The sequence below is a fragment of the Syngnathus acus genome, chromosome 2 (assembly GCF_901709675.1).
Source record: "Syngnathus acus chromosome 2, fSynAcu1.2, whole genome shotgun sequence".
NCBI lineage: Eukaryota > Metazoa > Chordata > Actinopteri > Syngnathiformes > Syngnathidae > Syngnathus > Syngnathus acus.
The window spans coordinates 15,581,049-15,596,178 of NC_051088.1; the positions used below are offsets into that span (position 1 = coordinate 15,581,049).

A 15,130-nucleotide genomic window follows, 5' to 3' on the forward strand; every position below is an offset into this window, starting at 1 on the left:
GCAAGTCGTGGTACTATAAAATGGGGAAAAGACGACAACGACAAACAATGAGTCAGTTTGGTCGCTATAAAAAGCACAAAGTGAGAGACTTTCGGCATGTGATTCTGATGCGCATGGGCGCCTGCGTTGAATGTCACGTCATGGCTTCACTTGTCACAATTTGGGCGCAAATAAGTCATTATATTAAAAAAAAAGTACAAGTGGTGTTTTAAAACCTTTATTGAGCGAAGGCCCATACATTGTACTATACGTATATCCAAAAGTATTTGCTTACCAGCCTCAACTCACAACTTGTGATTCTAAATATACGATAAGCGCGAGCAAAAAAATTATAGCTCTAAAATTACAGAAGAAACGTGCATAATGTTAATAAATAAATAAATATATTTTAACACGTGACGATCTCTTTTTAACAAGTTTCCCCTGGCGGTATTTTAAGACAATGGTTGGCATCTTTTACTTAATTTTACTTTATTTATTGATATCGTGTTGTAGATATGATTGCAAGTCAGTGTTCATTAACCCATGACCGCCAATATGGCATCACAAAGTCTGTGCAGTCTCTTCTGCTTCTCTCCATTCTCGCAATGCAACAGCATCGCAAAAGCTGTAGCAGTGCGTTGTGGACAAAATCGCTCTCCCTCCAGCACATCGCTCAGCTCACTGCTCAAGTGGTGCGAAAGCCAGTCTGGTGGAACGTCCAACCGACAGTTCTCAATCACACCATGCTTGACTTCTAAAGACAGTTCAACTGTGCGGCCAGCTGATGAAAGATCGTCAGTGATTTTCAGACGGGTTTGGATGCTGAACTTGGGTGTCTTTCCAAAGATCCAGTCCCATCCTCGCAGCTCTGTGGACGTGCTATTGAGACCAGGAAACGCAGAGTCATCGGCGGGATTCACCAAATTCATTACGGCGCTGCCGCCAAACTCTGAGGAGGCGTGCAAGATGGAAGAAAACAGAGTATAACAGAGATGAAGCACCACATTGATCCAAACTGACATTCAAAGAGAATAATACAGTGGAATAGATTATGGTTATGCCCCCCACTTGCAGGGTAGACTGAAATGCAACACCTGCAAAGGAGGGGGATTACTGTAATTTTATATTCATTTATTTTAATTTGTAAGTAAAAAAAAAAACCTCTTTGGTCCATGAATATTTCAGGTTGTCTTGAAACAAAGACGAACCAAGTTTCTTCTGTACCTGAACTGTATTGATGTGCCAACGCGTCAAGTAGCGCCTCCCATGTGATTGTGGGGTCATGGTCCACCAGGTTGGCCACAGGAGAGGGCACGCTGGGTGTGGCATTGCTGTGGACACCCTTGCAAGAGGAGCGCAACACAGGGGAGAGAGCGTCGTGGTCAGCCGAGTGGAGCAGGGTGCAATGATGATACGACGACTTCCTGCTGATTCTCGAGGCACTTCCTAGGGTCAACAACAGTATGCTAGTGAGGCTAAATAAAAATATTTCACTAATTCCCACGGGACGTTTCCAACTTGGAAACTTTAGATACCTGTGATTTTGTAGTGTCCTTTCAGGAAAATGTCAAACCTCTCGGTTGCTGCAACCTCCAATTCGGGCCGGAGCTGTTTAAGGGCCTCAGTGATGACCTTCAGGTTCCTCTGGCGGTCGTACCCCTTCTTTGAAGCAAAGAAGGTCAAGTTCAGGTTCCCTAGATCATGGAAGACTGTGCCTCCACCACTTCGCCTGCGGGCTAGAGATATCCCCAATCGCCTAATAAGCGACAAGTTGCACTCCTTCCATGGATTCTGGTGTCGCCCAATGACCACAGCTGGCATGTTGCGCCACAGCAACAGAATGTTGCGATCCTGCAGGTCCACATTGGCTTCGATCCAGTCCTCCAAAGAAAGGTTCTCATACACGTTGGTGGACTGGGAATACAGAACAAGGCTCCCCTTGCTGTCAGTCAATAGAGTGCTACAGGTGCGAGTCACCCCAGGGAGCGTTGTACAAGTGCATGTTCTTAAGGAGCCTCTGAAGTAAGGCAATGTCCTTCTGATGTGCAACAACATCCCCATCAGCTCCACATGACGTTGCACTCTGAAACAGTCAGGAATGATAACACAGGTGAGCCATTTGATATGTAGTGGTTCACATTGCTGACTTGTCCATTTGACATGGGCTATTCCCGTTCAATAAGATACTCAGTCACCCTGTGACCGATAAGCAGTCAAAGTAGCAATTTATTCATTATTTTGGATGTCTGCGTATGACAAAACAATGTTTTATTTGCAAAATTCCACATGGAAGTTTACTAAAACTTTCAGAAACTCTTTAAGTAGTTTACTCTTTTGCAACACTAGGCTAGCGTGCAGTCTCCCTAACATCAAAAGACCGTGTTAACACTTGACAGATTGTGATTGTCTCATGATGCTCTTCCTTTGGTTTCATAGGAATGCTACCACTGGAATCCTGGTGTGCAGATTCTTTACATATTATACGCATAATATCATTTCTTTTAATGCGTGGATGTATAATGGGTAATGTTATGAAATTAATGGCTTGCAAAATCTCATTTTTCTGTGCTGCTACATGCCGTACTCGCCGAGTGCTACTTTACTGGAGCATCGCAGCACTGTGAAAGAAAACATATATTGTTACGAGTTTATTCCTTATAAACAACAGCAAATTTAAACTTCTTCACAGGCTATTTAATAGAACCAAACAGAGATTCGTACGTACCTAGGCGTAGATGTCGTTGTCCTCGAAAGTTGTTTGCGTACCGGTGAGTTTTGACCGTCACCGTAAAGTTCACGTGTAGAAACAACAACTGGTTAGCGATTGGTTCCGAACAAAGCGGGTTTACTTTTATACACCCGTATCTTAAAATGTTATCATATTGAAAACCAAAAACATTATAGTATGCAATATGAAATTCCTAAAAGAGTAATTTAGTGTTGTGTAAAAAGAAAGTTAGTAATAAGGAGAGAGAGAGAGAGAGAGAGAGAGAGAGAGAGAGAGAGAGAGAGAGAGAGAGAGAGAGAGAGAGAGAGAGAGAGAGAGAGAGAGAATTTCTTGACCCTATCAGCCAAAGCTTGGAAGATAATTAACTAAATGCTGACAACAGGCTTCCTAACAGTGACTGCAATAGATCAGAGGTCAGAACAAGAACCTGAAGACAACCTGGAGAGATAAAAAATCTAATTGTGTGATAATTCGAGGAGGTCCATATTGTGTCTCCAACAATCACTCAAAAAAAATACAAAGATTCTCTTAGTACAGGTGCACTCCGCAGGACTACTTGGGGTCATGGTCCTCCATGTTCGGCTGTGAGTACACAAGGAAACCATTCAAGATTGTTTGTTATTAGTAAGTGTCTCAAGTTGTAACAGTTGTGTTTGTGAAACTTCACTTGATTGGCATCAAGCATACAGGAGTTTGTTAAAACAACAATACGATGGTTTGAAACTAAATTTGCTCTTGCAAACAAATTTCAGATTCTCAAAGGGGAGGACATTTAAACATTACCAGATTATTTTCAACGAAGAGTGCTAAAATGATAAATGTTCTGTTACAGAGATCAGCTACATAAATTCCTATTGACTCAGTGACAAGTTTTGTGTTTATTTTGTAAAACAAACATGGAGAAGCTCCCGCACAAAGAACATACGTATGTATTTTGGATGAGCTGAGAAGGATGTCAAAAGTTGAAGGTAAGCGAGAGAAAACCAAAACATTTGTACATTCTTTGTCTAATCCTGCATTTATTTCAAAGCTAACAGAGCCTCAGCTTCAGGCTACTAATAAAATTGGAGTCCGGGCTCCAAAGGTCCTCAGTTGAGGAAAGCACAAACAACAACTTGGCCACAAAGACGAGCGATGGGAAGCGAACAGAAAACCTCCAAGGAAGTCTATTTTGCCATACTGCCAGATAAATATGAACCTTTGATCGAGGACGAAGGAAGCCAGGAGACGCCAGAAGAAAGGTTGAGAAGGAAGGAGAAGAGGAAGAGGAGGAGGAAGAAGTACATTAAGGTAAGAGAAAGATCTACTTTTCATCTGGTTATGAAGTACTGCTGTAAACAATGAATTTCTACTGTCAAATATATTCAATCACTATTTTGATAACTTGGAACAACAACAAAAACGAAATCTGCCTACAAAATAATTTACCTCTTTTATTAACGTCCGTTGTGGATGTACCAAGAAGATGAAGAAAAAAAAAAAAAAAAGGTCATAGGTCACAAACAGATGAGGAGAGAACACGTAATGGCATTCCTTTAATACTGAGTCATTTAGTAAGATAAAATATAAGCTTGAATTTAACTCCGAATTGGATCAGAAATTAAATCGGTGGTATTGAACATCACTAGTAATGAAACAAAATAACACATGAATCTAGAAACTAAATTTGAGGGTTTATTAGTTTTAACAAACATTTTCAAAACGACAATCGAGTGCAGCTTTGAACTTGAAAACGCATTTCACAATTGACTTCCGTCTCAGCACCCGGCCGGGTACGCTCTGCTCAACAGAATGTCAAGAAGGCGTGCAGCTTCAGCTGGCGCTGCCTGGTGTATGGCCTGCAGAGCCTAGCCGCCTCGTTCTCCACGCCGCTGTCAGTTGCCGTCGTGGTGATGGAGCATCGAACGAGAAGTGACCAGTGAAAGCGTGAATGGAGCCTCACTTCCATTTTTCCGGTCAAATGTTTGGAATGTAAAATCCTACATCACTGCAATTTTTTTTTTTTTGTGTTTGTGAGTGTAAAGAGATTGATAGATGTTGTTTTACACGATATTTGTTCCTGGATTGTATCAAATAAAATGTGTGTGTAAACCTTTAACTACTTGATCAATCAGTAGGATAGAGCAGATTAAGCAAATACTCACTTTTAAAGAACCTGTAAAGTGAATTCCAAGATGAAGTCTGAGAAGGTGAAAAGACTGAGAACTAGTCATTCTTGGAGCTATAACGTTAAACTGTTTGTCATCATTCTAGTTTTCCAGGGCACATTTCTACCACTACAGCGTGCAGGTAGCTAGATAGATACGGTCACATCCTGAACCATCGTCGCTCACCAGACTGATTCTCGTCCTATGTCTTACGCCTCTGTCCGTCCGGGCTGGATGGATGGAGTCAAAATTCATCCCTGCTTAACTTCATTATTTGAGGAGAAAAACAGGGAGATATTGTGTGACTGGACAAGCAGTACATGCATACTTCATGTATGTTGATGAGCATAAATTGCCCTTCCCCAGAATCTAGGGTTAAGATTATTTTCCTTTTCTCCTATGTTGTGGCTCATCTGGCCCCCACCACTGCGTCTTTATGAGGCGAAGAAGGGGGAGCCAAAACAAGCTTGAAGTTTAAAAAGTAACACTGTCCAAAGTCCAAACAGCAGACCTTTGGCTCGGGAAGTCAACATGGCGCCGGGTTGTTGAAATCCACATAGCTATCCACATGTCTCCGCTTCAGCTGTCCGTCTTCTGGCGTTTGTCGCTTGCCTTCTTCTTCAACGCATTCCTCTTCTTCCTCGACATTTTCATTGCCACTTTGGATGGGGAGAACTGTCAGCACGGCAATGGCACAAGCAACTCTGGAACCAACCCGCAAAACCAATCAGAGCGCAAGGAACTTTTGGAAGAGGAATTTGTTTGGATGACTAAAATCTACAGCCGAGACGTGAGTGAATCATTAAATATAATAATAATAATAAATGAATATCTAAAATATCTCACATTAAATGTATCTAAGGTAAAAAAAAAAATATTGTGTCACAATGTATTTCAAATACATGTTGATTAAATATGTCAATTAAGTGTCTCATAACTCTTTGCGTGAAATGTGGGAGGAACTTCCAGAAGAGCAAAATCAGTTTTATTTAGATGGAGACTGTTGTCGCTAGTTGTTGCCACTTTTAAGAGAAAACATCACAATCTCGCTTCCTGCTTATCGGGCGGGGTAGGAGCATGACATAAAAAAAGAGGCCAGTGTCAAGGTCCAACAACATTCTGAAATCTGTCACATTAGATGTGAGAAATCTGGAAAAACTACGAGGCGTATCAATACCGACACCGCCGTAAAATGTTTTGATAAACATTGACTTGGTCTTTTCGAACGGCTCTCACGCTCGTCTATGTTCCTCATTCCGTCATTCCTCGCTCGAGAAACAAAAAGAATTTACAAAACGCGAGACGAAATTAAAGCTAACTATAATGACAAATCCCAAACTATTACTTCAATCATATCTGAGGGTTGATGTTTGAGTGTGTCCGCTGCATGCACTCCATATAGCAAACAAAGAGTCACCGACCGTCTGTTTTTGAATGCGTCAGTCAGTGTGTGGCCAGACTCCATGGTTGTCCCACGGCCGAATCGTCTTCATGGTGGGTATGCTGCTTGGATCGCTGGTGGGCGGAGCACTGTCTGACAGGTACAATTCTTACCAGATGTGGCAAAAAGTACTCACACAAAGAAGGATTGAAAGGGCACAGTCACTTATCTCAAGGCACTACTGAACAGATATCTGTTTACAAATTTAGAGAGTAAATGTCAAAAGTTGTCAGTAAAATACAAAATGTTATTTTCTGACCTGTCACAGACCACACCAGTTATCTGCACTGTCAATTTAAAACAAAAGGGATGGATGGATGTTTTCGAATTGGATATAATCGATTGAACGCCAAAATATCAATTTATAAAAAATAATTGTTTGTTGCAAGCAGCCCTACATGTAGTACTTTATAAAAACGTAGAAAGTATACTCTCCCCATCATCAGCATGGAAAATGCAGGTGCAAAACACTGTTGTATTTCTTACTTTGCTGCACACATGTGATTGTTTTGTTTTGTAACATGGTCTTTTTTGTCTTTGCGTGTTCAGGTACGGGAAGCGTCCAGTGTTGCTGTTTTGCGTGTGTGTGCAGCCTCTGTGTGGCCTTGTGCCAGCTGTTTTCCCTCAGCCAACCCTGTTCCTCGCTGTTCGTTGCTTGACAGGCGTGTGCTGCTGCTGTATCAACAATTGCTCCGTCTCTCTGGGTAAATAAAAACAAACAAACAAACACACGGAAAATACAAGCGAATTAGTAGAACGTCAACTTCAAGCTCACTGACCTCCCCTCCACACAAGTGCTTCAACTGCTGAGGCCAACATGAAGATACAGTAGTATAGTAGCCATAAGTGTTCAAGGCAAATTCAGTAACAGGAGAATGTCTGGCCAAGCCTCTGGCTAGGGTCTTACATTTTACATTAATTTAAGCCACAAGCTATTGTGAGGGCCGCCTAACTCAGCATGACAGCAAGCGTTGCTAAATGACAATATCAAACGCTCTCGGCTTTTGACGAAACCAAAATCTTCTGTTTGGGCATTGCAGCTGTGGAGTGGACCGCCCCCTCCGCCCGCCTCTGGTCCCCCGTCTTTTTGGGCTTCTGCTTCAGTCTCGGGACAATGGCCGGAGCTCTGTTGGCCTGGCTTAGTCCCACTTGGACACAGCTTCACCTGTCTCTCGCGCTGCCCCATTTCATCTGCCTGCCGCTCTTCCGGTCTGTCCTCGCCTGCCCGTGTGTCTGTCTTCACTGTCCATTCACCTACAGTGTCCAGTGTCTGGATAATAATTTGCTCTACTCAGGCGTACCTGTGTTCATCTACTACACAGTTCACTTCCGGAGTCTCCGCGCTGGTTGGTGCTAATGGGGAGGACGGATGTTCTGTACCGCTACTGTCGTGGAAGTGCTGCCAACAAGCAGTGTGTGGACATGGTACACACAGACACAAACATGACATCCTTCTATCTGAATAATCTACTCATCTGTGTATACTTAGATTCTGGGCGTAGACTTGCTTGAGAAGCAGAGCGCCGCTCAGACAGCCCAATCTCCAAGTGACCTCCTGCCCTTCAAACATCCAACTGTCTTGCTGCGTCTGTCAATCATGGGCTATCTAGGGTAACGCATTGTTATGAACTTTCAGCAACGCCATAACCGTAAAATGCCGCAAGATGGTGCCAAAGTCCTAGTTAATACAGCAAAATGTGTGAATAACTTCCACAAGCGATCTCCCACCCTCTTCTCTAATGGCAGAACATTCTCACTTGGCCAGTTGTCAAGCAATTGCGTAACCGTCTCATACACACGCGTGAGGATGCTCCGCGTGTTGTATTGCAGATATGAGAAATCTCTTGACTTGTCAGTCCATGTTGAGTAAAACTCAATTTCGTTTCTTTGTGCCGGTCAGGGCTGCGACTGCGCTGACTTACTATGGCATCTGTATGAACATTGGCTCCTTCGGCGTGAACATCTACTCGGCCCAGTTCTTCTCCGGACTTTCAGAGGCTCCCTCTCTGCTCATCCCGCTGGTTCGCCTAGATCGGCGTCCCTTCAGCATGTTGACTCTGTGCCTGAGCGGAAGTGCCTGCTTAGTGTCTTTGCTGCTGTCCAGATACCAATGTAACAGTTCAACAAAATAACAGCAAAACTAAATGAAAGAAAACAGATAATCTCTCACAACAGGCAAATGTGCCAAGGCACAGTTGTTGGGAATCACTGCATTATGTTTGATCACATGCATCATTTTTGCTCAATAATGGGATTAGGATGTCTGTTCTGCAGGTGACGCAATGCTCGTGATGAGTTTGGCACTGCTGGGCAAATTCAGCATCCTAGCCACAATCTACATCTTGTCTCTGTACAGCATTGAGCTGTTTCCCACAGTGGTCAGGTGACACTGAGCGACTGACTGATGGCAAATTCATCATCCTCTGAAGCTTAATTGTCTTGTGTGTTCTACTCGCAGGCAGCGTTGCATGGCGGTGGTTGATTTGTGTTACCGCCTCGGCTGTCTGTTTAGCACTCTGTTCCCACCCAACCCCGAAGGAGCCATCCCACTGGTCGCCATGCTCATCTACAGCAGCGGGCCTATCATAGGCTGCGGATTGTGTCGACTGCTTCCCGAGACTAGCGGCACCCTGCTCCCTGACTCTCTGGACGACTGTCTCAGGCCAACTCAACACTCCCACGAATCAAGGTGAGCACACAAGTGCCAATTGGAGCCGTGACAAGCATAAGGTCATCGACACCGCTGGCAAAAGAGTCACAGCAGAGCAGAGCTGGCCCCAGGCACAAGCCAACTAGGCACACGACCGCTAGGGGGCATCGCAAGCGCAATTAACAGCCAATTATTAGGCACTATGTCATACATTCAGTGCTCCTTGACCCCACGTTTGCCTTCACTCGAGCTTCTTTCCTGTCATACAGAATTCACACGTTAAGATCATCTTGTCCGTTTCTTATCAGGGGAAAAGTTACTGCTTTTGGGAAGAAGTTAGAGCCGTTGGAAAAGTAAGTATAGAGATGGTTGACGGTTTTTGTAAATTAGATCTATATGCCGCACGACAGCGGGGACGCGCTTTGAACGATGCAATAATCGATTTTAAAAATATATTTAAAAAATAATCAATATTTGATTGAGTGGGACTGAAAAAAAATCTAAAGCATTTAAAGAGTTGTAGTAAAATCAAGTCTCATCTCCTGTCTTTTCAGGAAGCTGCAAACCCAGATGGCTGTCGTTGGCGCAACAGAGTGAAGGCAAACGCACAACATCTCTCAGGCAGCGTGAAACAGCTGTGTTTCCTTTTTCATGAGCCACTTTTATCTGTACTGCGCTAATTTGTCTTGCAACATTATTTTATTTGGTTATAAACCAACACACATGGCTGGTGAATAGTCGTATTTGTCACAGCGTTAAAGGGATACAAATCATCATTCAATATTTCAAGTGGAACAGACGGTTTGCTCCACTGCTGTGAAACTTGCACAAGCACACTTTCACCTTTCTTATACTGAGCAAGTAAGCTCTTAACATGAATCACTTAGAAAGCTTCTTCAATACAAAATTGATTTTATTTTAAAGATGCTAAGAAAAAATTTAAAAGCAGCTGAAGCGAAATAATGTGGGATTAACGAATAGATGGTTGACCAGTGAAGAAGTTATGTACAAGTATGCCAAACGGTTTGAGCATTAGTTCCAAATCCATGTATCAGCACGCTTAGTCTTTACACAAAAGACAATGTTGTAATCAATACTAGTAAGAGAGTCATTCTACTAGTGGGATGAACTGTGAGAAAAATGAGTGTAACAGTACAGCTGAATGTTAAGAACATATACGTAAATGTTCAAACAGCTTGCTGTAGTTCCTGAGCCAACGTGCAGCTCCTTTCCTCCTGTAACCCTGGTAACCAAGTGGCAGCGGTCAATAAGTCACATAGTTTGCAGGAAAGATGCCCTTTCGACCACCCAATTGCCCCTCCCACCAGTCGTACTGGTTCTCGGTCTTGGTGATGATGGTGATGCGGTCGCCGGGATTGAAGCTCAGGTCACCGGGCTGTTGGCCAGCATATGCGTGGACTGCAGTGACCACCAGGGGTTCACTGGCTCCTTGTGGATAGAATGTTTGTATTATTATTATCATCATAATAAATGTCAGGATACTTCCAGGTCGACTGAAACAATGACAAAAATGTATCGTTTGGGCAGCCAAATAAAAGTTTAGGGGTTTGTTTTTTACCCTTGAAACCTAAATCATGTGAATGACGCAAACGGTTGTACAGAGACTTCTTTAGTTAATAGCCTTTCACTCTTTTTCTTCATTCTCTGGCTGTCAAAGAGACAGATGAGTTTGTTTATTAGTAGTGCAATCAGAGAAAGCCTTTTGCTGCCTGGAAAACCATGTTGAAAAGTTGCACTTATTAACATTTATGTTTGATGTTTCGATGATTTGTTACATGCATCACAATTCTATGTGTCTTACCCAAGTTTGGAGCTTTTCTGGAGGGAATCTCACCTGAAACAGAAAGCCCACAGTTATTCATTACAAGCTAAATCCACTAGGGGGTGCAGCAGCCTGAGGAAGCACTTGAAGACCAACTTACTTGAAGTGTCAGATTTATAGATGGAGATACTTGGGTAGATTGACCTTTGTCCTACTGCACCTGCACACATACAGTTGCCATGGTTACAGTGATGACTAACTGGAGACCTTCAGACCTGCTTCTGCATGGAAGACATTTATTAGATGGACATGCATTTGAGTACTCGTGCAGGACTTGAAATGCAGTCATTTTACCAGGAACATTAGGAGGCTGGGAGGTGTTGACTACTCGTGAAGGAGTAGGAGCTGGAGGTCTGGCTGGAGGAGGACGTGATGACTGCAAAGAGACGGTCGAGGAAACACTGTTAATGCTCAACAGAAAAAGGCTGTAGCCTTTGACGAGCCCAGCTCCACATTTGGAATTAAGAGACCTTCTTAAGTACAAACAAGTTTGCCTTGCCGTCATTATTGACATGACAATCAATACTTTTGACTTCACCCTCATACCAGTCACACCACTGTGACTGGTATAAAACAAATTTACCTTCCTGGTCAATTTCTTGCTACTCTGGTCTGTAACACTGGCCTCCGCGTAGGCATTCAGCATACTGTAAAGATGGTCACACTGCTGTGGTGGGTCCACAGCTCCATTCAAAATGGCAGATGCTCGTATTTCCCGAGAGTAGAACCTGCAAGCTCAAACCAACAGCTGTATTGGAATTCAGAATGAAAACAAACAAACAAAAAGGTCCTGGCTGTCAAGCTGCCCCACTTGCGGTTGGTCTCTTTGCGTTCAATCAGGTACGAGCCCTCCAGAGACAAGCCGGCAAATAACCCTCTGGACTTGCAGTAGGTGTAGACGGCGGCCGTATTGCGAAGAGTAACATCGGCCTCCATGTTCCTGAAGGGATGAGAATTGTCAAATTCTTCCTTTAAAGGGTCCACAGTCCCAAAAAGCACGGGAACATGCATTTTTTATTGTTTGGGAGCACCTGATGCTCATTAGAAGACAAGGGCCTGCTGCCCACAGGAGACCATCTGATGTCATTTGCATGAAACCGAGCAACTGACCAAGCTTCTCCATTCCAATACAACCAACCTGCCCATTGGACCCACAGCGACCGTAAAGTTCCCCCCCAGGGTCAAGTTCCCCCCCCTTGTAAATGCGTCAATGGCCCGCCGATGGTTTAGGACGATCACCAGGTCTGAAACCTAAAAAAGATGGAGGCGGTGAATGGTTTGTCAAAGCGGCCATTGAACAAGCGTCAAAACCACTCCTCGCTGGCGCAAGACATTTTTAAAATGCCATTGAAACGACTCACCTCCACACCAATTTCAAAGCCGCCGCCCAGGCCGGCGATGCCAATGGCAGAAGGGGCCGACCAGCCTGTGCACACAAACACAAAGGTGTCATATTAGAAGAATGACATTTTTAAATTCACTCAGACATGTTTGTTTCTGTAAAGATGACAATTGTTTTCCTTTTGAAATTTGTTCTGTGACCATTGCAACTTAAATCAATTTTCAATTTCTGTCGCAACGAGGTCTGCACATAGCATTATGCTTGTAATACACTTATGAGGAGGATCTTGGAAGAGATTCCTATAACCCAAAAGTTTGAGGAAAAAGCCAGGAAAAAGTATGCAAGGGTACTCTTATTATCAAATGTTTTTCACAACATGGTGTTTTTATATTATTCCCATTAACCAATCATAGGAGAAAAAAAAAAAAGCATTTATAAAGATACTTCACAAAATTAGCCCCTTCCTGATATTAACATCGAATTAATTATTTGGACAAAATGAGTCATTTGACAGTCAGGCGGGTGAAAAATAAGAAAAGCCTCGCATTGAACAACCCGGCCCCTTAACTCACGTCTGTCACCCAGCCTGGCGATGACAATGCCGCTGCCTCCTCTTGCCGTGATCACGAATCCCGCCTTCACCACGGAGATGATGGCGAGCCCCTCAGCAGATGCAATCACATTTGCTGCACGCACGACAAGAAGGCAAACAGCATAAGCACATTTTGTTTTGCACAAATAGCCCCCCCCCCCCCGACTTGAACCTTGAACCACATTAAATAATGTAATTTTTCAACAAAAGGATGGAAATTAAAACCTGTTTATTCCCACTTTAATTCATTGAATAAGCAACAAAATAGCCATAGCCTACCATATGGACAGTCAATCACAGGACACATACAACCCCTCACACTCACACCAAGACAATTTAGTCTTCAATTAACCTATTTTTTTGGGGAGTGGAGGGGGGGGGGGGGGATGTGTGGAAGCCCAAGTACCCAAAGAAAACCCACACAAGTATGGAGAACGTCAACTTCACACAAGAATTTAAGAGCCCAGACTAAAAACCACACCCTCTAAATCGTGGGGTGGATGTGCCGCACCTCCACTGCACCTTCATAATGATACACAATAAGTCTAAGAGAACTGAATGAGTGTTGGGAAAGCCCTACCTGGGATGAGTTTGTCCAGCCCATTGCCGGAGGAGATTTCGGTGAATCCTCTGAGGATCTTGGAGACTTTCTTGACCTCAGACGCCAAGTCAGATGGAAGTAGGCTGTTCACTGCACACAGTGGCATAGCTGTTATGACTTACAAATAAAGGTGCCATGTTGGCTTTTACTAAAGTCATTCACACTGAAGTCAAGAGAAAACTTTGGGAGGAAAAGACAATTACAGTCACTGACATTTCAGCTGCACTTGTATGACTTTTCAGATTGAGAAGACCTTGAAAAGACCAGAGGAATGTGCTGATTCTGTGGCGGCAGGTGGAACGTTGGCCGACTGGCCAGGCAGGGCGGACAGTTTTGTCACAATTCTAACAAGAGCGCGTCAATGCAAGTGTACTTCCAGTCCCACGGGACAATTTCTGTCCGTGCATCAGTTCTAGTGTTTCCATCCACGTCTGGATCAAGCATTGGAGGTCACTGTGTTGTGTGACTATTTAAAGTCATGTAAACAAAGTTCATTCTAGAGCAGGGGTGTCAAACAAAAGTTTGTCATGGACCACAAAATGCTTTTAGTTTCATTCGGAAGGCAAACTGTTACAATTACAAAACTTGTAATCGCCCCCATTATATTCTTTATGTTCCTGAGGCCAGAAAACTATTGCACGTTTATAATAATAGAAGACAGCACCACCGTGTGGCCGATGTGCTTCTCGGTTCCGGAGTGATCAAAGGACTAAATAACCAAACCAAAGCGTCCCTCATTTAAAAAACTATGATAGTAAAGCTCGAGTAACAGGTTACTTAAATGAGTAACCGGTTAATTAATGCCCAATTACTACACTGACAACTGACATTCACATATAACATCACTCTTAGAAGGAAGCTTAGTGCACACAAAATAGAAAGGAAGTGAAAAAGTTCGAATGGCCAACGTACTTCTTTGATTCCACCTTACCAAACGCGAGCACTTTCAGATTGTTTTTTTGTCCTCCATGAAAGCAAACTAATTATCGTACACTCCCTAGTAGTCAGGCATTGATGTTGAGCAATTTATAAAATGATCCTCGGCAGCACTATGTCTACACTTGCCAAGTGGTTACTGTCGAACGCACATAAAAATACTTGACGTACTCACGAAAATCTATCTGTTCCGCGAGAGGAATTTCTGAAAAACTTACTTTTCAAAAGCAGCGTCTCCTCAGATTGTTCACCTGTGACAAACGTCCCTTCACTTCCGCTTCACCTGTCGCGTCGTCTCGCCAGCCAATGACGAGTGAGCTTGAGTGTTGACGTACCAGGTGGCCACATAAAGAGGAGTTGCTGGCGCATCCGGGTCATTCCAGAATTGGAATTTCGGCAGCTCATTTTTGAAAAACAGGCCGTTTGTTCAATCACTTTTCGTTATGTTTTCAAACATATCTAATTTCATTCGTCCTCCCCAATCAATCGTACACTCGAGTGATATTTTTATTTGTCTTATGTATTTTGCTGTGTTAAGTCAAAGTCAAAGTCAGCTTTATTGTCAATCCCTCCATATGTCAAGACACACAAAGAAACCGAAATTCCGTTTCCTCCATCCCACGGTGACGAGACATACAAGTAGGCGACACAAAACAAAAACAAGAAGGCACAAACCATAAATAACAAATAATAAATAAAATAAAACGAGCGATGAATAAATAACAACATAATAACATGAATAATAAGCTCATTATTTTATTTTGCATGTCTGGGCGGCACGGTGCTGGTTGGCGAGTCCGCCCCACAATGCAGAGGCAGTGGGTTCGATTCCGGTTCTAGCCCTCACAGATCTCTCTCTGTGCCTGTA

The 15,130-nt window shown here is 43.3% G+C and overlaps 3 protein-coding genes and 1 long non-coding RNA gene across 12 annotated transcripts; 2 read left to right on the forward strand and 2 right to left on the reverse strand.

The window, feature by feature from the left end:
* Positions 1-201: 201 nt before the first annotated feature.
* Positions 202-2,812, reverse strand: lipt1 (lipoyltransferase 1). Of its 2 annotated transcripts, none has more exons than XM_037243202.1 (4): positions 2,708-2,812; positions 1,518-2,065; positions 1,207-1,428; positions 202-931 (listed from the first exon to the last, which is right to left on the reverse strand). In XM_037243202.1, the coding sequence occupies exons 2-4, from the start codon at positions 2,041-2,043 to the stop codon at positions 519-521; spliced, it is 1,161 nt and encodes a 386-aa protein (XP_037099097.1). In that variant the 5' UTR covers positions 2,044-2,065; positions 2,708-2,812; the 3' UTR covers positions 202-518. The 2 variants fall into 2 exon arrangements, with proteins under 2 accessions (XP_037099097.1, XP_037099107.1); XM_037243212.1 differs by having other exon boundaries at positions 2,704-2,784.
* A 261-nt stretch (positions 2,813-3,073) lies between these two features.
* LOC119117153 lies at positions 3,074-4,808 on the forward strand. 2 transcript variants are annotated; one of them, XR_005096432.1, is made up of 4 exons: positions 3,074-3,334; positions 3,543-3,678; positions 3,741-4,000; positions 4,501-4,808. It is a non-coding gene; the product is annotated as an uncharacterized LOC119117153 (long non-coding RNA). The 2 variants fall into 2 exon arrangements; XR_005096430.1 differs by having other exon boundaries at positions 3,075-3,294.
* A 465-nt stretch (positions 4,809-5,273) lies between these two features.
* On the forward strand, positions 5,274-9,724 carry LOC119117117 (solute carrier family 22 member 13). 6 transcript variants are annotated; one of them, XM_037243145.1, is made up of 11 exons: positions 5,274-5,647; positions 6,301-6,398; positions 6,848-7,002; positions 7,339-7,529; positions 7,621-7,710; positions 7,788-7,909; positions 8,199-8,410; positions 8,573-8,681; positions 8,757-8,987; positions 9,218-9,301; positions 9,503-9,724. In XM_037243145.1, exons 1-11 carry the CDS (start codon positions 5,426-5,428, stop codon positions 9,543-9,545), a joined length of 1,557 nt encoding a protein of 518 aa, XP_037099040.1. In that variant the 5' UTR covers positions 5,274-5,425; the 3' UTR covers positions 9,546-9,724. The 6 variants fall into 6 exon arrangements, with proteins under 6 accessions (XP_037099040.1, XP_037099059.1, XP_037099067.1 ...); XM_037243164.1 differs by having other exon boundaries at positions 5,276-5,647; positions 9,257-9,301; XM_037243154.1 differs by having other exon boundaries at positions 5,288-5,647; positions 7,339-7,507; positions 7,621-7,723.
* A 116-nt stretch (positions 9,725-9,840) lies between these two features.
* sh3yl1 (SH3 and SYLF domain containing 1) lies at positions 9,841-14,574 on the reverse strand. Of its 2 annotated transcripts, none has more exons than XM_037243237.1 (11): positions 14,481-14,574; positions 13,306-13,416; positions 12,706-12,819; positions 12,153-12,217; positions 11,930-12,042; positions 11,603-11,731; positions 11,375-11,519; positions 11,092-11,167; positions 10,892-10,951; positions 10,771-10,803; positions 9,841-10,397 (listed from the first exon to the last, which is right to left on the reverse strand). In XM_037243237.1, coding segments are annotated over exons 1-11 (1,032 nt in total). In that variant the 5' UTR covers positions 14,482-14,574; the 3' UTR covers positions 9,841-10,212. The 2 variants fall into 2 exon arrangements, with proteins under 2 accessions (XP_037099132.1, XP_037099121.1); XM_037243226.1 differs by having other exon boundaries at positions 11,086-11,167.
* Positions 14,575-15,130: the final 556 nt, after the last annotated feature.